Raw genomic sequence first — 25,165 nt, forward strand, 5'->3', positions numbered from 1 at the left:
ACAGTAGTGAGCAGGAAGTAAAGCCGCGATATCAAGGTCCAGCCCTCACTCTCACAGAAACGGTTAGTACAAAGTTTACTGTGTGAAATAAACAGTTATGGTCATGTAGAAATTAAAGTTGAAGCTCCAATCTCCTCCCGAAAATCACAAAAAATTCAGTTGGTTCCTTGGCGACTACTTCGCTCAGAGAAGCTGTCAATCACACAGCTGTCAATCATGATGTCACATTCCCATTTTTATAGCATCAAATATTGAACTAAGATCAAACTTATAAAAAAAAAAAAACGAATAAATAAAATGACAGAAAACATCTTTAAAATATTTTTATTTATAGTGGAATTGGATTGTTTAGTTTCCATTGCTTCCATTAGACTTTATGGGAAGGCGGGCTTTATGACCTATACTGGGACCAGCCACCGGGGGGGGATTGAGACGCTTTGGCTTCACTTTTCAGCACTTGTGCGGCACGCTTACCTCAGACTGAAAGGCTTTCAGGTCTCAGGAAAAACAACATCAGGTGTCAAGTCTCATACAATTAGGCATAGGACAAAACAGCCTCAGACTAAAAGATGCATTTATGTCTGATGCCTTTTTGTCTCAGGCTGTTTCGTCCGATGGCTTGGGGAAAGAGCATAGACTGTAAAAAATATGGACAAAGCGTCTGTGACGTCACCCATAGACTTTCTGAAGAACGGGTTTGAAGCCGTTTATGGGGGGTATGGGCGGCGCCATCTTGGAAAATCTTGGGAAATCCTAACCCCGCCCACCTTCTGACGCAGCGCGCGTCACTCGCTCGCTCTGCTACTTCGGTTATCTCTGTGTACATTTAGGCAACAAAATATGTTATAAAACACCATACTAACTCTTTTCGTTTTCATTTAAAGAAATCATAAACATTATAGCCACACAAATGTGGTTCAGGAAACGCGTATTGATTATATTCACTGCACATAACGTTTGCCTATTTATAAAAAAACAAACAAAATATAAAACACAAACCTGCCTCTTTTCGTTTTAAATATAATATAAAAATATTAAACATTTTAATATGGTCCAGGCAATATGTGCATTTGTACTAAACAACAGATGTTGCAGTAAACAACATTACAGATCATATTTGTTGTATTAAAATTTTAAATGACAAAACTCAACCCAGTCTCTTTTTGTTAAATTTCAGTTTTATCAATATTAGCTATTATAAAAGTATAAGTAAAAGGTACAAGAAGCTATACAAATAAAGCAAACAATTCTGTCAAACATACAAAGTCAGCGCTCGATCTAGTCTAACCATACAATGGTAAAGTTAAATAGCTTATAAACTTATGAAACTTCCCCTCAGCCAAACCGATTGGCCAGGGAACAAATTATAGATTTACAAGACCCAAAATCGCCCGTTAGATGTACACAAGACAAATTATATCTCATGTTTAACCACTACAGAGACGTCAGAGTCAGCGGCAAACGTCCGAACGACTAGCCGAGGAAAGGCTGTTCCAGGCGGGGTACATGAACGCCGAGCGCCCGGTCATCGCTGGATCTCACAACTGGATACAATTTTCAGAAATATTTATAAATAAACCACAGATTTGAGCTTTAAACAACTACATTCTCGCCTGAAAAACTCTTAAAACTACATTTCATGATACAGAAACAGTAGTATTATATGTCAACTGTATTAAAAAATGGCGCTTCTTATGTTGTCATTCTCCGTGGCGCTGCCTTGTCAGCTGTCAATCAAGCTGTCAATCAAAGTTAACCACGCCCTTATTGTCATACATTTTATATCTAAATACGATCTAAACTAACTGTTTTACGATGCTCATCTTTCGTCTGGAACAGCCCAAAATCATACATTGTGTACCGGGTATTAGATACAATAAACCTATTTGTATGAGACTTTGAGCTTTGTAAGTTTGCAGATCTTATACATGCACAAACAGCTACATAACACACACAAAAAAAAAGGAAAACATAAAAACGCATCACGTGACCCCAGTACAAATGTATTAAAACTATTATTAAAAACATGATGTATACACTCAAGCTTCCATTGTTTGTTTTCCAAAAGTGAGCTTGAACTTTTTTTCCCCCTCATAATTATGAAAACTAAATCTTTCATTAGTCTTTGTCTCCCTCTGCTGGTACAACACAAACACAATCAGGCTCTATATTTACTCTAAAAAAACTCAAAACTTTTTGAGTTTATACAAATAAAATGGTTAATCTATGAATGAGAAACTGTAATTTGCTGCTGTGAAATAAAAGGTGTTTCACTGCCACCTCATCAGGTCTGTCAGAGGATTGTTGAAATCTAAATGAAGTCTTAATTTATAACAGTGTCTGTTATAGTCACTGTATCTTCAGTCTCTGTTGATTCTGTTGACTGTGAGTCTCTGTAGTGTATCCTTATTCACCATCAGATGATCATCAGAAGATCAGACTGTCATCTAATACCTAAAATAAAACACACAAACAGTCACATATGCAGTATGAGACATTACGTATGTCACATCGTTTCTTTAGAAAACTAACTAGATAAGCTATATATGGAAGTAAAATAATGACAAATGTTTTTGTTACAAAAAAGCTTGTTGAATTGCACTACTTGAAAAAATATGCACCGAAAATTGCCTGTTGAATAGTATAAGTTGTATTTTTAAACAGAATTAATACTCAAGTGAAATCTGAAAGGTGAATATGGATTATTGAATTTTTAATAATTAAAAATGTGTGAAATGTTTTGAATCTAAATATTCACAGCTTAAATATACATCAATGTTGACTTTCAGCCCATAAAAATGCAAGCCCTAAAAATACAATGCATTAAAATGCAAGCAGGGTTAATGCAATGCATATTTTTTCAAGTAGAGCAATTCAACAAGCTTTTTTGTTTCAAAAACATTTGTCATTATTTTATTTCCATAGCTATATTAATTGATTCTCAAACATGATAATATAGCTTCTATCTGATGCTAAATATCACTTTACAAAATAAAAAGGACATAAAAGGTCACTTTCACACAATGGACAGCTGATACAGAAACAGCAGAAATGATCATTACACTCACTACAAATTTTATATCTGTTATTAACGAACAAACCAAATCTCAGATTATCACACACATAGAGACAGTTAAAGGGGGAAAGCTGAAATTAACATTAATATTAATATTATTTTCACAATCAGTCATTACACTATAAGCAGAATTAAACTCATAAAAAACAAAGTTTAAAGTTCAGAGACCTACAGAAACTGAAGCTGAATTTAATAATAATAATAATAATTCATTACATTTATATAGCGCTTTTCTCGGCACTCAAAGCGCTTTACATAGAAGGGGGAATCTCCTCAACCACCACCAATGTGCAGCATCCACTTGGATGATGCGACGGCAGCCATATTGCGCCAGAACGCCCACCACACACCAGCTTACTGGTGGAGAGGAGACAGTGATGAAGCCAATCAGTATATGGGGATGATTAGGAGGCCATGATGGACAGAGGCCACTGGGCAAATTTGGCCAGGATGCCGGGGTTACACCCCTACTCTTTCGAAAGACATCCTGGGATTTTTAATGACCACAGAGAGTCAGGACCTCGGTTTAACGTCTCATCCGAAGGACGGTGCTCTTTGACAGTATAGTGTCCCTGTCACTATACTGGGGCATTAGGACCCACACAGACCACAGGATGAGCACCCCCTGCTGGCCTCACTAACACCTCTGCCAGCCAACACCTCTGCCATTTAAGACTCATTATGTGATGATCTCAGACAAAATATTCAAACACACACATGGTGTTACCGAACCTGAACCTTTACTTTTATTTTTAGTGAATAAATCAGCCATTTGAACTTTAAATGAAAATATGATGAAAATCATTAAAAACTATTCTTACCATAGTGTCTCCAGTTTATAATGTGGATCATCCTTCAGATCCTTCAGTAGCTTCACTCCTGAGTCTCCTAGTTTATTCTCAGACAGATTCAGTTTTCTCAGGTGTGAGGGGTTTGATCTCAGAGCTGAAGCCAGAGCAACACAACCTTCATCTGTGACACCACAATCCTTCAACCTGTAGAGAACAATGACACACATTAAGCCTATATCCAAAGATAAACATAACACTTACAAAATAAATAATGTCAATATGAAATATATACAAATATTAATTAGTTCATGTTGTTAAAATACATCAGATAGGATTAGGGGCTTGAATATACAGTTTTAACTGTATAAAAATCATTATTTCTATGGAAAGTCCCCATAAAACATGGAAACCTGTGTGTGTGCTTAATGTATTTGTAAACATTTTAAGGAACGTGTGTGTGTTAGGGCTGGGAGAAAAAAATCGATTCACCTAACTATCACAATCTTATTGTTATCTATGAGTGTTGTAATATCCATTTAAAGTGAAAGCGTGGAAGCGACGTGAGACTGAAGTTCTGGGATAAAAGTATAAAGTTCAAATATAAACACTGATGTCTACGGTAGCGATCAAAATAAGAGTTGATCAGCTTTTGATAGAAACAATCGCAAATCGCAATTCTTAACCCTCTGAGGTCGGCAAACGCGCCGGCGCGTTTTGCTGGATTTTCCTCACATAGTAGCACAATAAACTTAAATTACTCCGTCATTTATGGTCATACAGAAAAAAGAAATATGAAAAAAGAATCTGTGATATTTCTACTTTTGTATGTGTCCACTTACAATCAAATCAAAACATTGTGCTTTTGTAAAATAAAGAAAATAAACAGGGTGTGCGTTCTGCCTCTCCGTCGCAGTGAACTTTTTTTTCTTGAGCACGTCTATAAACTGAAGCAAAACTCAGCGAATACTTGTCACACATTTATGGGCCATATACCTTTATAAACATTTAAGTGTGTACTTTTAAATGATCGGATTCAAACTGAAAACAAATATTCTCTGTTTATGTAATTTGTATAAAACCAACAAGATGTCCAGTATCTCAAACCCTTGCTCATTATTTTTAATTTGACCACGCCCACACGCGCAAAAGAGATTGACATGCAAATCGTCCACATGGAACACGAACGCGCTCGTTACCTCAAAAACAAAGCACCAAAAAACTTAACAAGTATCTGCTTTTCGTCGTGTTTGGAAGACACGTCTGAGGTTACATTGGATTTACCTCAGAAGAAGAAGAACGCGATTTGAAGACAAGAAAGATGTAAGGTAAGAAATTCTTAATTCTATTAGTTAATGTTATTGTTGCATAAACTTCACATTGCAGTTGAACTGTTGCTAGATATATGGTGAATATTATAATATTTAGACCCGTGTTTACTGTTACTGTGTTTGTGGATATCTGCTCAAACGTAGATATGTATAATATGGTAACCATAATGTTTCATATTTTAGAGCGCGCTCTGCATTTGAATGTATCATATTTTGAAGCGCGCTGCGTTTGAATGTTTCATATTTTGGAGAGCGCTCTGCGTTTGAATGTATCATATTTTGGAGCGCGCTGTGCGTTTGAAAAGCAAAACGCACCAAACAATAGGCTTCATGTTTTTATATTGTAATCAATATAATTTTCCTCTAGCGTAGTTGTTACTGAAATCTTTTGGAAGATTTATAGGCTGCTATAGGTTATTGTTATTATTATTTTATGCAGCACTGCGCGTAGCCTATGCCTACAAGGCACAACAAACCTGGTGTTCATTATATATTGTTGGAAACATTTGTGTGTGTGTGTGTGTGTATTCTGTGAGTTTTAAAAAGCAATTTTAACCAGAAAAATCCTGAAGAGTCCTGCTGACTTCAACATTCACATGAGTCTCTGTACATGAACATGGTAAAGTGAAAATCAAACACCTTGGAAATGAAAGGTATGTACAATGTTTTTAGGAATGGCACAAAGGTCTCTGTCTTTGGATCATTGTTTTCAATAATGTGCTTTTTTGTCATTTGTTGTCTATCTTTGGATCATGTTGTGTTGTAAATAAATCCAAACAATCAAAAAGCCATTCTTTTTTAAATCTCCTCATTCTTTGTGCAAGGTTGCTCAGAATGACAGGGCCTGATAGCTCCTAATAGGGCCATTAGGGGAGGGTCTTTGTCTTTCTCAGGTGTGAAAAGCCATACATATTCAGGATGTGTTTACGCCTACTCACATAAAGCTTTCTTACACAAAACACGTCTTACAAATTTTAAATCGATATATTGTCTTATCTGAATGAGCAGTCAGGATGATTTTCACAGTTTTGGAGCAAATATTCTAGGCTACATGATACACTTTTTAAAAGTCTTGTGAAGAAATAATCAGTATGGGTTTCATGGCCTTATTTCAGTGACAATTTTTTTTTTTTGTATTTTCACAAACCATGATTAAATCTCATTATCCCAAAACTACAAATTTTTACATACATGCTGCTGACACATTATTGTAGCAGAGTTTGTGCTAAATACAGTGTAATCAGACTTTAGCCATGAAAATGTCACAAGTAACAGAAATAAGCACAAATGTCAGAGCATGTCAGAAAACCTCCAGGGCCAGAAAACACCTCAGATCCCAGAGGGTTAAAAATCGCAATACATATCATATCGGCACCCAAGTATCGTGAAAATGTCGAATCGGGAGATAGGTGTATTATCCCAGCCCTAGTGTGTGTGTCTGTGTGTCTGTGTGTGTGTGTGTGTGTGTGTGTGTAAGTGTGTGTGTAAGTGTGTGTGTGTGTGTGAGTGAGTGAGTTAGGGTGACCACCTGGCTATTGCTCTGTTGCAGGTCAGCAGACCTGATTTTGCGGGACACAAGGGAGAGAACTTACTATTATTATACTAGGTAAATAAATATTGATTTTATATTAGATGTCTTTTTGCAGTGATGTTAACATGTATTAAATTGCTAATAGGCTTTATAAAAATGTTAATGACGGCGCTGACCGGTGCTGTGAACGTCACTAATAATATAAAACTCATTTTGACAGCACGTGTTTATTCAATCTAAATAATTAAGTGAAAATAATAATCCAATCGCTAAAAAGCACATTTCCAAATAAGCACACAAATTCCATTAGGAAAGACTAGAAAGATTAAATGTGTTCTTACCGGATTCAGTGCATCTTGAATTTATATTTTTTGTCTGATCTGGCAGCTTCGAGTAGGGCCTTTTCTCATTCATTATGTGTCTGTAGAACTCCTGGCAGGTGTAGCTGTAGTTCACTTTCACCAGGAGTTCACTTTTTATGAGGTCCACAGTTGCGTGGTTCCTTGTCTCTGTCCACGCAGCAGTCATCAGAGAAAACACCCTCTCCACAAACATTTTTTTTTTTCTCAGTGTTTGTTTTCCCGCTCTGACTAGAACCAATAATAACGGCTGCGTTACGCATGTTCAGTATTTTCTTATTAAAATTTCTTTATTTTAGAATTGTAATTTAAAGGGTAACTAAACCCTTTTTTAGTTAATGATCTGTAAGAATGGGGCTTTATTAGTGCTGTTCATTGATTCAAGTAGTTTTTTTGACATTTGTGTTTAAAGTGTTTAAATTTTACAAAATATGGTGTAAAAACGTCTGAGTGCTGCCCTCTTCAGGTTGAACAGTGGCTACTGCAGTTGAATTTTCCTATTGGAAGTTGTGGTACCCTCTGACGTCAGAGGGTACCAGCTAACCACGCCCTTGCCTGCAGAGAGATACGTCACAGATGCACGCCCCCTCTCCACTGGGCTCTGCCTACTTTTCCAGCATTTTTCAAATATTGCCAGTGGGTGGAGTCAGGCTCTGACCAGGGGTTTAGTTACCCTTTAAAGGATGATGAAATAAAATGATGCAGACAAAATTAAAATGTGGGACACTGCTTATGACTTGCGGGACAAAGCTTCAAATTTCACCCTAGAGTGAGTGTGTGTGTGAGTTTGTGTGTGTGAGTGTGTGTGTGTGTGTTTGTGTGTGTGTGAGCTTAAGGTATTTGTAAACATATTAAGGAACTCCTAATATGAATGTAATTAATGTCCAATAAAGGTTGTATTAAAGCACTTAATAACATTTTCTGATTTTCCGTGACCTAATCTAAAGTGAGAACTATTTATGGTTAATATGTTGTTAAGAAAAGCATTATCTAAATTTTTACATAAGAGCTAATTAAACAATAATACTTTGTTAATTACAGTGACAATGAATGAAGAACTCACCATTTGTATATAGTCTCTTAATATATTAACTTCAGCTTATATACTATTATATACTATTCATTAACTATAAACTAAGAGTTTACAAATTATTTATAAGCGCTTTATTACTGTATACTTATGATAAAGGGTTACCATTATTTCAAACTGGTCGTCATTAAGTGTAATTGTTCCTTTTGTATGCGATGTGATTCTTTTTTTTTAAAATAACACAAAACAAACAGTAAAGATGAAGTTGACTGATAGCATTACATTTTTTTTTAAAGATTTCTATAGATATGGCGATATATTGTTATCTTGAGTTATTTCGTCCTATGCCTTTTTGCCATGAAAATCATGTAGTGATAAATCTGATATGGTGACAGTCCTGGTTCAGGAGAAACACACACCACTTCCCTCTTTTCAGCTGCACACACACATTTTGAGGAAATGTTCAGGCTTTTGCAAGGGTCTGTTTGCACAAGCATTACAAGGCAAGTTGATTTACACCAAACATTTGTGCTTTAAAAACCCTCTTCACTGTATCCTGCATCTGTTGTCTGGTTTGTAGTTTGTCCGGTTTATTTAACTGTTAGTTTTACTTTCTTTTGGGGGATAATAATATATTAAGATGTAAATGTTCCTCTTCAGGGAGACTCCTCACCACTGCCTTCTACCGCCAGCAGGATCTGACGGCTCAAGCTGGAATCTGTCACTGAACCACCGGATGGGGCTTACACCAAAGATATATTGTATGCATTGTATCTACATATTAATCCTTATTCACTCCGAGTCTTTATGGTAGAGATGATCTTACCACAGTTCCTCCAGTTTACAGTGAGGATTCTCCAGTTCAGCAGAGAACAGCTTCACTCCTGAGTCTCCTAGTTTATTATATGACAGATCCAGTTCTCTCAGGTGTGAGGAGTTTGATCTCAGAGCTGAAGCCAGAGCAGCACAACCTTCATCTGTGACACCACAGTCATCCAACCTGTAGAGAACAATGACGCACATTAAGCCTATATCCAAAGCTAAACATAACACTTAAAAAATAGATGACATAATGCTGTCAATATGAAATATATACATATAGTCATTAGTTCATATTGTTAAAATACATAATTTAGGATTAGGGGATAGAATATACAGTTTGTACAGTATAAAAAAAAAATCATTATTTCTATGGCATGTCCCCATAAAACATAGAAACACAATGCGTGTGTGTGCTTAATGTATTTGTAAACATTTTAAGGAACATGTGTGTGTTTTAGGGCTGGGAGAAAAAAAATCGATTCACCTAACTATCGCAATTTTTTTTAAACGATTTTAAAATAGATTTTTTTATTCCAGAATCGTTATTCGTTCAAATTAAATTGCTTTATTTCTGTCCTTGCTTACAGATGAGGTTGACAGAAGTTAAACACTTTTGTTTCAATAGAGGATGAAATGTGTCGTTATCTATGAGTGTCGTAATATCCATTTCAAGTGGACGCGTGGAAGCGATGTGAGACTGAATGCACTGAAAAGCCCTGGCAGGGCTCCAGACTAACTTTTTTACTAGGAGCGCTGTAGCCCCTGACTTAAAATTTTAGGAGCGCAAGCAGAACATTTAGGGGCACACCTTAAATCAGCTTGCAATGCAATTATTCAAATTTCCCCCAAAATAACTGTAATACTGACAAATTATTTAATAATAAATAGACTTAACATACAGATATTACAATGTGCAGTTTTATTTTAAGTTCACAGGGCTCCAGACTAACATCTGAGGACAGCGGCACCGGAGCCACTGAGTTCCACAAAGAGTATCTGGTAGCACTGGGGCTGGCAATAAAGCACTGAGCTTAATTATTATCATTCATAATGTCTTAATATTAATTAAAAAGCAAACCAAGTGAAAAAAAGATATATTAGGGAGTGAAAATAGACAATAAGCATCCTACTGTTTACAATGGTAAAAAAAAATTTAAATAAGTGTTTAAATAAGACAATTTTTGAAGGATGAACAAAAAATGTGTTAGTCATCACATTAAAAATAACATTTATATATGATAGTGTTTGTAAGCGTTTGACTATTTCTGTCACATTAAGGTTACAGTTACTACATCAAATCCATGGTGAATGTTGCTGATTTGTGGACTGAAAGCCTTCTATAAGTGTTTCTCCTGGTTTCCACGTCAGCGCTGTTTGATCTGATATCTATGGTATAGAACAGAGAACTCTGCACCGAATCGAAACGTTTCTCACTGGATCTTGCAGCGATTATGTTATTAATTCTGAAGCGAATTCAATGGATTTCTTCACTGGATCTCCAGAGTCTGGATCTCCTAGTAACAGTGTCGCGTGATCGAGATCGGCCCGCGACTGGCAAGTTCGGGGCGCTGCTCTGTCTATTATTGGTCCGAACTAATAAACGGTCCGTGAAGCATAAAGGAGTAGCGCATTTTCGTTCCGCTTTCATTTTGTTTGGATTCGCTGCTCGGCAACGTTGTGGTCGCGCCAGCATGACCTAAATAAATATTTGGTCACACCGGCAGGAAAAATGGTCGCAAAATGCGACCAATTGGTCGCAGTCTTGAGCCCTGCCTGGCACTACTCATATGCTGAGAGAGAGATAAGACAGTAGATCTGCACGATTAATCTCTAAAATACTGTGATCCCCATTCAAACACCCACGCGATCTTCTTCCAATTTGTCTGTCTAATAAACCTTTGACAAAATCATATCGCAACATTTTAAATCTGTGTTGGCGCTGCCGCTGACCCAGAGAGAGTTGTTATGAAACAGCTTCACAAAAGGTCTTTTAAACCTCATAATAGTATAATTCTTTATGTGATACAATAGTTCAAATTATCATAGAAGTACTAGGATAAAAGTTTAAAGTTAAAATATATACACTTGTGTCTGCGGTAGCGATCAAAATAGAGTAAATCAGCTTTTGATAGAAACTTGGCACAAAATAACGCATTTATCGATTACATTGTTTCGCCACTAGGTGGCGACAAGTGACTGTTAAAAAATTTATTTGTTATTGAATTATTTATTCAAGAGAATGCATTACTGTATGATGCTTCTGAAATAAAACTCAGAAAGATGTGATGAATTTTTATAAATATGACTCATCTTATACATTATTGACAGTCTGTATAGGTGTATAATTTAACTTTTCCCAAAGGTTTAGGTGTATCGTCCCAGCCCTAGTGTATGAGTGTCTGTGTGTGTGCTTCTGTGTGTATGTGCGCGTGTATGTTTGTTGTTAATGTTTTTGTAAACATTTTAAGGAACTCTTAAAGGGGTGGTTGATTATGATTAGGGATGCACCGATCCGATACTCAGTATCGGCTCCGATACTGCCATTTTTGCCGGATCAGGTATCGGTCAGACGAGGCCGATCCAAATCCGATATTGTGCTTATACTATTCAGTGTTATTGTTAAGCCCTACAAAAGGCACACCAACATTATAAAGCACCATAAGTTTTCGTGCACAATATTACAAGTGTTCTGAAGCCATTATATAGTATAATGTGAGATAGAAATTAATATTTAAGTCGTTAAATTCAAACTCACGTAAACGTTTCCCTCAGCTGCGGCTGTCAATCGTTCTTCATTCAGCATACAAACAGCACGTCGCGTTCGGTTACCACAGTTAACACGATGAAACTCTCTCCAAGATGATTCAATGTTACTATTATTATACTTGATCTGTAGATAAAGGTCTATGGTTTTGCATAAAACAACTTTATCTTGCTTTACTTTATTGCTGTACTTTAATCAAGTTACTTTCTACCGGGTGTCTGTTAGATCACAACACTGCAGTTAAGTCAGAGCACTATTTGTTCTTCACGCGCACAGTTACTGAAATTTAAAACTGTTAAAAGAAAATGCTGAATAGACTATTGCATATATAAATACTGTGTAATACACTACGCATCAATATGCATTTTCTTTGTGCTTTAAACTTTTCAATGCGGACTCGACGCGCTGCACGCTGTGACTCATGTTGCTTCAAGCGGATCATTCTGCGCTCAGGATGCACATAAGCGCTTTGTGCCGCACTGTATTGGAGCCTTTCATATCATGATCATAATACAGTGACGCAATGAAAGATTATTAATAGCCGTTCTTGTTCTGTCCTATCTATCATATGTTGCTACCTCATTAAACAGCTGTGCTATACATTTAAAAAATGTCTCAATTTTATAGTAGGTGTTACGTTCCACGTGTGTTTTGTCTTGTTGTCACTGGTCTGCGCACGCTAGTATACTTCGCACGTGTTGATTGTTTGTGCTCATTATCTCTCTCTGTTTTTTTTTAGCTCGCTCTCGGCTCGCAGGCTGCTGTGACTGGCCTAGCGGGACGTCACTCATCATTGGGGCGGCGCCCGGGAGCCAATCAGAGTTGTCCAGCTGGGTTCAAAGGGATGGCGTGCTCATTCATGCTCTCTCTCTCGGAAGCGACCATGAGCTCGTGTAGCGGTCTGAGTTATCAAAAATGTGAATCTAGATCCATATAGTGAAGTCTTGCTCTTTGTAGTGGAATGAGGATGGGGTCCTGTAACACGGCTCTTTGGGGAAGAGAACGACAGGTCAGTATGCCGCGGTATACATAATGCCCGTAGTGTTGTTTATTTGTTAGATACACTAGGTTACGAGTGAGCGCCACTCTGTGTATGTTTTGTTTTAGTAGCTAGTTTATTTAGGTGCCGGATGCACCGAAGACTTCGGTTTTCTTTTCACATTTTTCTTTTGTTAGGTTTAGGTTTAGTATAAGGATTGTTTTTCTGTTCTTTTCTTTGGCGCCACTTTTTGGTTCTCTTCCTTTTTATTGTTGTTTGATCATTTATATATTTAAACATTGTACATAGCGCACTTCCTTATTACTAGAACTGGAACTAGTGGCTTCGGCTTTGTCAATAAAATCCAGTTTGTCTCTTTAAGTTGAGTCGGACATGTGTTTTTTCCACTTTATTCAGTCATCAGCAGTAATAATAAAATAAGTGTTATCTCCTAGACTTTAAAAGATCGTAACATAGGCTATAAATCAAATAAATGATATTTTTGATTTTTGTTATCTTGTTTTTCATGAATGAATTTTACAACAATACAAAGGGCAATGTGTAAAGTTTTACCAGATTTAGTGTTACACTTATTGTCTCTAATTTGTTCCCCACTAAACGTTTTTTTTCACAAAATGTTCAGATTTTATACAATTATTGTGCACTCGTGATTTTTCTAGACTAAATTTTACTGCTGAATTATCCTCTAATCTAGTTTATAATAGCATTTATGTCAGATTATGATCATATATTTTTTGTTGTTGTTGTTGTTTTTCTTTATAATGAAGTTGTCTTTATTAAGCAGATCGTGTTTAACACAAAAAATAATGATTATCAGTTCAACACAGAGTTATAGAAATTCTACTTGATTAAAAAAAAAACTGCGCTGGTATCAGTATCGGAATCGGTCGATACTCAGAATCTTTGGTATCGGATCGGATCGATTCTGAAAAAATGGTATTGGTGCAACCCTAATTATGATTTCACTTTTCCAACTAGAGTTAGTGTGTAATGTTGCTGTTTGAGCATAAACAACATCTGCAAAGTTACGACGCTCAAAGTATAAAGCCAAGGAAGATATTTTCTTTTAAAGAAATTGCTTTTCAAGGACTACAACAAACGGCTGGTAGAGACTACACATCATTCCTCCCAGGTTAGTGACATCACCAACCCTAAAACATACATAAACCCGCCCCCCAGGAAAGCATTTATAGATTATCAGGACAGAATATGCTAATCAGTGACTAGAAGATAACTACACATAAGCTACCTAAATTAATCAACTAACCATTCAGAAATATCCTGTTGCATTCTATATGTTGTCACTTCTTCTAGAGTTTGTCTATCATTGTCTGACTCTGGTTTGAACATAATAGGCTAAAAGTTTTTGACATTTTTAGTGCATGTCTGTGTGAGGTAAAAGAACAAAAGCTGTTGAAGCTCTGCCCTCTGCGCCACGAGCAGCAGCTCATTTGCATTTAAAGGGACAGACAAAAAAAAAAAGGTTAGTTTTTGCTCACCCTCAAAAGTGACAATTTTAATGCCATATAAAAAATATCTGTGGGGTATTTTTAGCTAAAACTTAACATACACACTTTGGGGACATCAAAGAATTATTCTACATCTTGTGAAAAGGGCATTATACCACCCCTTTAATACTAATGTAATTAATGTCGAATAAAGGCTGTATTAAAGCATTTAATGACATTTTCTGATTTTCTGTGACCAAATCTAAAGTGAGAACTATTTATGGTTAATACGTTGTTAACAAAGCATCATTTAACTTTTTACATAAGAGCTAATTAAACAATAACACTTTGTTAATTACAGTGACAATGAATGAAGAATTCACTATTTGTATATAGTCTCTTAATATATTAACTACAGCTTATATAGCATTATATACTATTCATTAACTATAAACTAATAGTTTGCAAATAATTTATAAGCTCTTCGTTACTGTATAATTGTGATAAAGTGTTTCAATTATCCCAAAATGGTCACCATAAAGTGGATTTGTTCCTTATTTATGCGATGGTGTGATTCTTCTTTTTCAAAAATAGCTAAATAAACAGAATAAAGATGAAGTTGACTTATAGGATTATTATTATATGTCCAAGATTTCCAGAAATTAAATATTTCAAGATATGGTGATGTATTGTTATTGTGAGCTATTCTGGCCATGATAATCGAGTCGTGATAAATCTGATATGGTGACAGTCCTGGTTCAGGTGAAACACACCCTACTTCCCTCTTTTTAGCTGCAGACAGACATTACAAGGCAAGTTGATTTACACCAAACATTTTTGCTTTTAAAAAAACCTCTTCACTGTATCCTGCATCTGTTGTCTGGTTTGTAGTTTATTTAACTGTTAGTTTTACTTTCTTTTGGGGGATAATAATATATTAAGACATAAATGTTCCTCTTCAGGGAGACTCCTCACCGCTGCCTTCTACCGCCGGCAGGATCTGACGGTTCAAGCAGGAATCTGTCGCTGAACCACCGGATGGGGATTACGCCAAAGATATATTGTATGCACTATCTACATATTAATCCTTATTCACTCTGAGTCTTTATGGTAGAGTTGATCTTACCACAGCATTTCCAGTTTACAGTGAGGATCATCCTCCAGTACAGCAGAGAGCAGTTTCACTCCTGAGTCTCCTAGTTTATTCCCAGACAGATCCAGTTCTCTCAGGTGTGAGGGGTTTGATCTCAGAGCTGAAGCCAGAGCAGCACAACCTTCATCTGTGACACCACACTTATCCAAACTATAGAGAACAATGACACACTATTAATTCTCTTAGATCAATACAGTGCAATATAATTTGTGCAATCTCTTTTTTTAAACAATTAATTCAATATGTCAGTGAGTAAGAGACTGTTATTCAGAAAGATAATGTCTCTATGTGAGAGAGAAAGTGTCATAGAACGGAGAGAGGACCCAAACGCAAATGGTGCAGGTTAACAGAGTTTAACAGTCACAAAAGACAGTCTGCCATTCAATAAGGAAAATAAGGGCTTGATCGTGGATGCAGAACCGGTAAAGAAATCAGGAAGAAACGGTCTGGAATCTCAGGAACAGTCCTCAGTAGTGATGTTACATATGACACTGAAGCTTCAAAGCATGTATCGAGTTTGCAGCACAATTTCTCATGAAGCTTTCTTGTCAGAGTGCGTATTGTTTTCAGAGAAACACGTGATCAACGAAAAACGAAGCCTCACTTTTTTTCCAGTCACGTGATTGCTTCACTTTGTGTGTCGGAATGTTTGAACCCAGACCACTACTCTAGAGGTTTATGGAAGTTTAAGTCCATTTACTAACATTTTTTTATTTTTATAAATAAGCCTATAGCCTATATTACATGATCATATATTCTGCCATATAAACAGCATAGAAACCATAAAATAATTAGACCACCATTTACTTGCATCAAACAACTCTGTTGGTATTTTTATAATTAGTATTAACATAGTTGTTACATTTAATTTATTGCCACACTTTAATATGTGAATTATATTATCAGAAAACTGAACATTTAGCATTGGCAGGCTTTTATTTGAGCTTAACCCCCTGGGGTCGACAATCACGCCGGCGTGATTTGCTCGCTTTTTTTCTTATCAGTTCAAACGAGACTCAAAATACTCTGTTGACTTTGATCTTACAAACCAGTTTCATACATCAATCGATCCTGTTATTTTTGTGCATACTCACAATAAAAACAAAGTGTTGTGCTTTTTGCCAAAAAAAGAAAAATAAACATGATGTGGGTTCTGCTTTCTCTCTGTCAGTGAAGTCAATTCTGAAACGCGTCCAAAAATGAACCATAACTCAGCGAAAACTCAGTCAAACAGGCATACAGACACACAGGCATGAAGCTTGAATTCTCTTCTTTTGAATTAAGTAATTTATATAAAAAACAAATATTCACAGTTTATGTAATATGTATGAAAAGAGAGATGTCAGTCGTTCTCATCTCAGCTCATTATTTTTAATGTGACCCCGCCCACGGAGAGCGCGCGCTATTCAAACGCAAATGACTGAGGCAAATCCATGCAAACTGTGATCGCCCCCATATCAGCTCGAGAAAACACATCAAGTTTAATCAGATCATTGTACTTGTTTACACCGTCTCGCAGCGCTGTGAGGAATTATACTATCGTAATAATAATAATGGAAAATGTACCTCAGAAGTGCTGGTATTTCGAGGAGCAATGGATTCAGCTGAGCTGAGGAATACTGTAGTACGTTTTTTTTCATTCTCAAGTGAATCGCGTTTCTGCGTGTGAATGAATGAACGGCAGAGATGCGCGCTGTTTACCACAACTCGCAAAAAGACGGTTTAAATTTGAATCGCTTTTCTGTGTGTGAATGAATGATCCGCTTTTAGCAAATTATATTGCTATACTAAGATGAGTAAAAATCGACTGAAATATGTTGAAATAAAATGTATTTGTATAAGCAACGTATTAAACTGCAAATTAACATTTATATTTCTTATATAAACGAAAGACCTATGTTACAGACATATGAAAGACAACATTTCGTTGACTAGTTTTGGATAGATTATACATTTTTACTGTAAAATATCTGCCACCTCAAATAAGCTTTTGTTTGCCAATTTTTGCTCATATGTTAAATATAGTATGTTTTGTCAAAAATAAAGTAATCAAATAATATGTTATAGCCTAGTGTTTGTTCCAATGTAGCCTAGGCTATATTCAAGAAATGAATCCTTAACTTTGAAATATGTATGATAAAATGTATACTTTAGTTTTTACAAAGAAAGATTACACTTGAATTGTTGTTGTAATTGTAACCTTTTTAATAAAACAAATATTTACAAGGTAGATGTAAACAAACTATTAAAAGGTAAATATAAGCCTTTTCTTTAAATATTTTTTTATTGTGTTTTATTAGTGACAAATTTGGGGAGAGGATACATATTCCAAAACTGAAAATACAGTATGAGAATTAACTGCACAATTACTAGACATGTTTTCCTTGGATATTATACAATTTGCAAGCACAATTTGTAAAAAAAAAAAAAAAAAAAAAATTTGAGATGCTTCCAACTGTGAACCAATTTGGTAGAATATATATATATATATATTAGGGGTGTAGCGATACGCGTATTCGTATCGAACCGTTCGGTACGAGGCTTTCGGTTCGGTTTTCGGTACGCATTACGTACCGAACGGTTTGTTGGACCATCTTTTCTGCCGACCAAAATGTCGTTATTTCAAATGAAGGCGCGTCGCGGGTGGCAAGCGCGCTCATAGAGGCTGGCGCGACCACAACATCATCTGGCAAATGCAATGTAAGGAACGAAACTGAGCTACTCTTATTGTGTTTGTGTGGACCGTTTATCAGTTTTGACCTGTGAAGCGGGACTCGCGAGCCCTATGCGCGAGCCTGATCAAGCAACACCACACATCGCTAAGAGATCCAGACCAGTAAAGAAAGCATTTGAATTTCAAATGCTTTTTGAATTCGCCACTGAAGTAATAACATCGCTGCAAGATCTAGTGAGAAACATGCACATTTCTCTGTTATTAACGGATCAAACAGCGCTGACGTGGAAACCAGGAAGAAACATCGTGCCATGAATGAACTGGCCGGTGTCCACAGATCAGCAACATTCACCGTGGAATGGAATTGCTGTAGTAACACTAACTGCAAGGTATGGAAGTTTGTCAGGAATAGTGGGCTATAATGCTTTCAGGTAACATTACGTCTGTTTTATTTTGACATTATGAATACAATTGCTGCCCTCAAATGTTAATCTAAACTAAAATAAACCTTTGTTTATAACTAGCCTACTACTACAATATTGTATTTAATTTTGTCCAAGGAGCTGTTTTGTTTTATATGCTAATAAGAAGAGTCAAGTATAGCTCCATTATTGCTCAGTAAAAAAGCAACAACAAAAAAAAAACAAAAAAAAACAACAACATACTTTATGATGTTAGTTTCATTAAATAAAATAATAATAAAAAAAAAAAATAATTCAAGGAAATTTCTCTGGCATTTATTTATTTTTGCTGTAGCCTATGGAAAACGTACCGAACCGAACCGTACCGAACCGTGACACAAGTGTATCGTATCGAACCGAACCGTGAATTTTGTGAACCGTTACACCCCTAATATATATATATATACACACACTAGGGGTGTAACGATACGCGTATTCGTATCGAACCGTTCGGTACGAGGCTTTTGGTTCGGTTTTCGGTACGCATTACGTACCGAACGGTTCGTTGGACCATTTTTTCTGCCGACCAAAATTTCGTTATTTCAAATGAAGGCGCGTTGCGGGTGGCAAGCGCGCTCATAGAGGCTGGCGCGACCACAACATCAACTGGCAAATGCAATGTAAGGAACGAAACTGAGCTACTCTTATTGTGTTTGTGTGGACCGTTTATCAGTTTTGACCTGTGAAGCGGGACTCGCGAGCCCTATGCGCGAGCCTGATCAAGCAACACCACACAGCGCTAAGAGATCCAGACCAGTAAAGAAAGCATTTGAATTTCAAATGCTTTTTGAATTCGCCACTGAAGTAATAACATCGCTGCAAGATCTAGTGAGAAACATGCACATTTCTCTGTTATTAACGGATCAAACAGCGCTGACGTGGAAACCAGGAAGAAACATCGTGCCATGAATGAACTGGCCGGTGTCCACAGATCAGCAACATTCACCGTGGAATGGATTTGCTGTAGTAAAACTAACTGCAAGGTATGGAAGTTTGTCAGGAATAGTGGGCTATAATGCTTTCAAGTAACATTATGTCTGTTTTATTTTGACATTATGAATACAATTGCTGCCCTCAAATGGTAATCTGAACTAAAATAAACCTTTGTTTATAACTAGCCTACTACTACAATATTACATTTCATTTTGTCCAAGGAGCTGTTTTGTTTTATATGCTCATAAGAAGAGTCAAGTATAGCTCCATTATTGCTCAGTAAAAAAAGCAACAAAAAAAATAAATAAAAAAAATCATACTTTATGATGTTAGTTTTATTAAATAAAATAATAATAATAAATAATAATAATAATTCAAGGAAATTTGTCTGGCATTTATTTATTTTTGCTGTAGCCTATGGAAAACGTACCAAACCGAACCGTACCGAACCGTGACACAAGTGTATCGTATCGAACCGAACCGTGAATTTTGTGAACCGTTACACCCCTAATACACATATATATTGCTCTTGCATTCTTTCCTGTGGCTCAGTGACACGCCTGAATGAATGGCTCATTAAGTATGCGGCCCCCATTGTCTCCTCAGGTGTGAACTACTCAATATGCATGATGGTGTTGGATCGTTGACGCCCACTCGCATATTGCCTTTCCAAACAGAAAGTGTCTTGCAAAATTTAAATGAATGTGTTGTTTTATGTGAATGATTAGGCAGGATGATTTTCAGATCATTTTGAAGAAAAAACTCTAGGCGACAACATCCATTAGTCAAAAGTCTTGTTGACACATATTTAGTGTGTGTTTTGTGGCCTTATTTCAGAAACTTTAGTTTTTAGTTTTTTTAATAACCATGCATAAACATTATTCTCTCAAAAATACAAACAGGTACATACATGTTGCTCACATATTATGGTAGCCCTGTTTGTGCTAAATAGAGTGTAATTACACCTTTGCCATTAATATGTTTATAAGCAACTGAAAAAAGCACAAATGTCAGGGCATGTCAGAACATCTCAAGGACCCCAAAAACCCCTTAGACCCCAGAGGGTTAATAGATAAAACAACGGCTTGCACACTCAGGTTTATGGCTGCCAGAAGATGGCACTGTTCTCGACACTCCTGATTCTTCAAATCTTTTCCCGGAACAATCAGGGGAAAGCCTCAGTGCCTCATTAGGCTTCATTTGCCCATCCCTAGTCCTCAGTCATGGACAGAGATCTCGCACTGGCAGCAGACAGATGATGACGAGCGAACAGCCCCAGCCGATCCCACAGCGCCACAAATAGAGGCCGGACGGACAGCAAGGTAAGAAAACAGTGATTTCTCAGAAGAGAAACAACTTTACAAGCATGAAGCAGCTTGCAATAATCTGGCAAAGAAGCCCAAAACAGGTAGACACTAAATAGCAAGAGAGATCAGAACAAAGGAGGAGCAGGTGCGATCTCAATCCGCGAGCGTGCTGATTATGATTACGAACAGGTGGATAGGGTGCAGGAACGAAGCGGGTGAGTGAGAGAGGGAGAGAGAGTAAAAAAAGAGGAGGAAAACAAACCTAACTCATGACAGAAAGATTATATAAAACTGATATAATAGAAGACACGGTAACACTTTATAATAACTGCACGCTATTAATCATTAGTTAAGCATTAGTAAACAGTTAATTCATCATTTATAAAGCATTAATAGACATTAACAAGCAGTTTATAAATACAGTTATAAATGCAGTATTCTTAATTTATAAGCATATCTATAATGTGTTTAATAATTGTGTTTTCATACTTAATTAATGATCAATTTATCATTTCTAAATGAAGTATTTCATTATTTACAAACCGGTTATTTAGGAGTTGTCAGTGGTTCATAAGATCACTTAGAAAGTGTAAGTAAATTATTAATAAACTGTTTAAATACATATTATTATTCAGACATATATTAATAGTTACTTAGTGTGTTAATAAATGGTTTATTAACATGTATTTCTACTGTAATTCAGGGTTAATTCGGGTAGTTATAAAGCATTTAGTAGTGGTCAGTTCACTATGTTTGTGAGCTAATCTAAAGTGAGGACTAGTTATGCTTTGTAAAGCGTTTATAAAGAAGATTTAAAGGCTGTTCATATTTTTATGTTCTGTATCGCTGTGTTGTATTTGTTTACTTTTTCTGTTTAGAAGAAAACTGAGTCTTTAAATCTCCTTTATAAATGCTTTACAAAGCATAACTAGTCCTCACTTTAGATTAGCTCACAAACATAGTTAACTGACCAATACTAAATGCTTTATAACTACCTGAATCTATTACATTTACTTACACTTTCTAAGTGATCTTATTAGCCACTGACAACTCCTAAATAACCGGTTTGTAAATAATGCAATACTTCATTTAAAAATGATAAAGTGATCATTAATAAATTAAGAAAATACAATTATTAAACACATTATAGACATGCTTATAAATCAAGAATACAGCATTTATAACTGTATTTATAAACTGCTTATTAATGTATATTAATGCTTTATAAATGATGAATTAACTGTTTACTAATGCTTAACTAATGATTAATAGCGTGCAGTTATTATAAAGTGTTACCGAATACATTTAATACATCTGTATTTTCCTTAAATATAAACTCAACTCAACTTTTATTTATAAAGCACTTTCAAAACCATTAGAATGGACCAAGAGCTGCAGATACACATTTTGAGGCAATGCTCAGGCTTTTGCAAAGGTCTGTTTGCACAAACATTACAAGGTAAGTTGATTTACACCAAACATTTCTGCAATCCTCTTCACTGTAACCTGCATCTGTTGTCTGGTTTGTAGTTTGGTTTAGGTTTATTTATCTGTTAGTTTTACTTTCTTTTGGGGGATAATAATATATTAAGATGTAAATGTTCCTCTTTAGGGAGACTCCTCACCACTGCCTTCTACCGCCAGCAGGATCTGACGTTTCAAGCAGGAATCTGTCGCTGAACCACCGGATGGGGATTACGCCAAAGATATATTGTATGCACTATCTACATATTAATCCTTATTCACTCTGAGTCTTTATGTTAGAGATGATCTTACCACAGCATCTCCAGTCTACAGTGAGGATCCTCCAGTACAGCAGAGATCAGCTTCACTCCTGAGTCTCCTAGTTTATTCCCAGACAGATGCAGTTCTCTCAGGTGTGAGGGGTTTGATCTCAGAGCTGAAGCCAGAGCAGCACAACCTTCATCTGTGACACCACACTTATCCAACCTATAGAGAACAATGACACACTATTCACTCTCTTAGATCAAAACAGAATTTTTATTGTTTATAATTTGTGCAATCTCTTTTTTTAAACAATTAATTCAATATGTCAGTGAGTAAGAGACTGTTATTCTGAAAGATCATGTCTCTATGTGAGAGAGAAAGTGTCATAGAATGGAGAGAGGACCCAAACGCAAATGGTGCAGGTTAACAGAGTTTATTCAGTCACAAAAGACAGTCTGCCGTTCAATAAGGAAAATAAGGGCTTGATCGTGGATGCAGAACCGGTAAAGAAATCAGGAAGAAACGGTCTGGAATCTCAGGAACAGTCCTCAGTAGAGATGTTACATATGACACTGAAGCTTCAAAGCATGTATCGAGTTTGCAGCACAATTTCTCATGAAGCTTTCTTGTCAGAGTGCGTATTGTTTTCAGAGAAACACGTGATCAACGAAAAACGAAGCCTCACTTTTTTTCCAGTCACGTGAATGCTTCACTTTGTGTGTCGGAATGTTTGAACCCTGACCACTACTCTAGAGGTTTATGGAAGTTTAAGTCCATTTACAATTTTATTTTATTTTTTATAAATAAGCCTATAGCCTATATTACATGATCATATATTCTGCCATATAAACAGCATATAAACCATAAAATAATTAGACCACCATTTACTTGCATCAAACAACTCTGTTGGTATTTTTATAATTAGTATTAACATAGTTGTTACATTTAATTTATTGCCACACTTTAATATGTGAATTATATTATCAGAAAACTGAACATTTAGCATTGGCAGGCTTTTATTTGAGCTTAATAGATAAAACAACAGCGTTGCACACTCTAGGTTATGGCTGCCAGAAGATGGCGCTGTTTTCGACACTCCTGATGCTTCAAATCTTTTCCCGGAACAATCAGGGGAAAGCCTCAGTGCTTCATGAGGCTTAATTTGCCCATCCCTAGTCCTCAGTCATGGACAGAGATCTTGCACTGGCAGCAGACAGACTATGACGAGCGAACAGCCCCAGTCGATCCCACAGCACCACAGATAGAGGCCGGACGGACAGCAGGGTAAGAAAACAGTGATTGCTCAGAAGAGAAACAACTCCACAAGCATGAAGCAGCTTGCAATAATCTGGCAAAGAAGCCCAAAACAGTTAGACACTAAATAGCAAGAGAGATCAGAACAAAGGAGGAGCAGGTGCGATCTCAATCCGCGAGCGCGCTGATTACGATTACGAACAGGTGGATAGGGTGCAAGAACGAAGCAGGTGAGTGAGAGTAAAAAAAGAGGAGGAAAACAAACCTAACTCATGACAGAAAGATTATATAAAACTGATATAATAGAATACATTTAATACATCTGTATTTTCCTTAAATATAAACTCAATAAAATAAATAAGTCTTCAATTCCTTTTTAAATATATCCACGCTTGACGAGGATTTTAAAGATAATGGCAACACATTCCAAAGTGCAGGAGCCGCAACAGAAAAAGCGCAATCTCCACTACGCCTCAAGCAAGACCGTGGGATGGTTAGGAGCATGTTCTGAGAGGAGCATAGGTGACGCTGAGACTGATAAGAGATTAACATGTCCTTTATATACTCAGGAGCTCTATCATGCAATGCTTTAAAAACAAACATGAACACCTTGTATTCTGTATTTAACAGGTAGCCAGTGAAGGGATATCAATACAGGCGTTGTGTGATCCCGTTTCCTAATATTTGTTAAGAATCTCGCTGCAGCATTTTGGACACACTGAAGACGAGTAACCAGTGATTCACTTATGCCTAGATAAAGAACATTACAATAGTCTAACCGGGTTGAAACAAAGGCATGCAAAACAATCTCCAAGTCCTTGTATGGAAGGATGGGTTTTCCATTTAGACAATTTTATTAACTGATAAAAAGATGATTTCACAACGGCGTTAACTTGACAATCAAAGCGTATTTCAGAATCGAAAAATACTCCAAGGTTCTTCACATAACTATGCATATTGTTGGACAATAGTCCATAATTTCACCATCACACACGTCATCACACTCCAAAGGAAAGTACAGTTGTAAATCATCAGCATACAAGTGATAATATTATGCTGCTTAAAAATGGACCCTAGGGGTAACATGTATAATGACAACAGAGTCGGACCCTACATAATCTCTGAGGCGTTCTATTAAAACTGCGTGATCTAGAGCAGCGTTTCCCAACCGGGGTGCCTTCTGGCGAGAGCAGGGGTGCCGTGTAAAAACTCCATCAAACATTTAAAAATTGCTAAAATGTTTAAAAAAATTTTTACCATCAATCTCGGATCGTCGGATGTCTCTAATAACAACAAATAATGCGCACAAATGTATGATAAAAACTCAAATCATAAGTTTTCGGCGTTGAATTGCGGGGATTGCGCTTGCGCGTGATTTAATTCCCGTGCCTCATTCCCAGTGCGTCCACATAAAGCTGCCTATTTTTCATTGTGGCGCTTACAGTCGAATAGCCTACATACGAAAACATTGTCACAACGTCCGTCTTGCCGCGTATTCATATAAAC

The 25,165-nt window shown here is 36.5% G+C and overlaps 1 protein-coding gene across 31 annotated transcripts in view; it reads right to left on the reverse strand.

The window, feature by feature from the left end:
* Window positions 1-308: 308 nt before the first annotated feature.
* Window positions 309-25,165, reverse strand: part of LOC309506206 (NACHT, LRR and PYD domains-containing protein 3-like) — a 231,371-nt gene continuing 206,514 nt past the window's right edge. For 30 of the 31 annotated variants that reach the window (XM_082179880.1, XM_082179905.1, XM_082179873.1 and 27 more), the window contains 5 exons: window positions 22,454-22,627; window positions 15,276-15,452; window positions 8,942-9,115; window positions 3,898-4,071; window positions 309-2,454 (listed from right to left, as the gene is read on the reverse strand). In XM_082179880.1, coding sequence (XP_082036006.1) covers window positions 2,448-2,454; window positions 3,898-4,071; window positions 8,942-9,115; window positions 15,276-15,452; window positions 22,454-22,627 — 706 coding nt within the window. In that variant the 3' untranslated portion in view covers window positions 309-2,447. The remainder of the gene's footprint in view (window positions 2,455-3,897; window positions 4,072-8,941; window positions 9,116-15,275; window positions 15,453-22,453; window positions 22,628-25,165) is intronic. The other variant, XM_082179870.1, reaches the window with a different exon arrangement.

Source organism: Leuciscus leuciscus, assembly GCF_965113295.1.
Source record: "Leuciscus leuciscus genome assembly, chromosome: 9".
Lineage (NCBI taxonomy): Eukaryota > Metazoa > Chordata > Actinopteri > Cypriniformes > Leuciscidae > Leuciscus > Leuciscus leuciscus.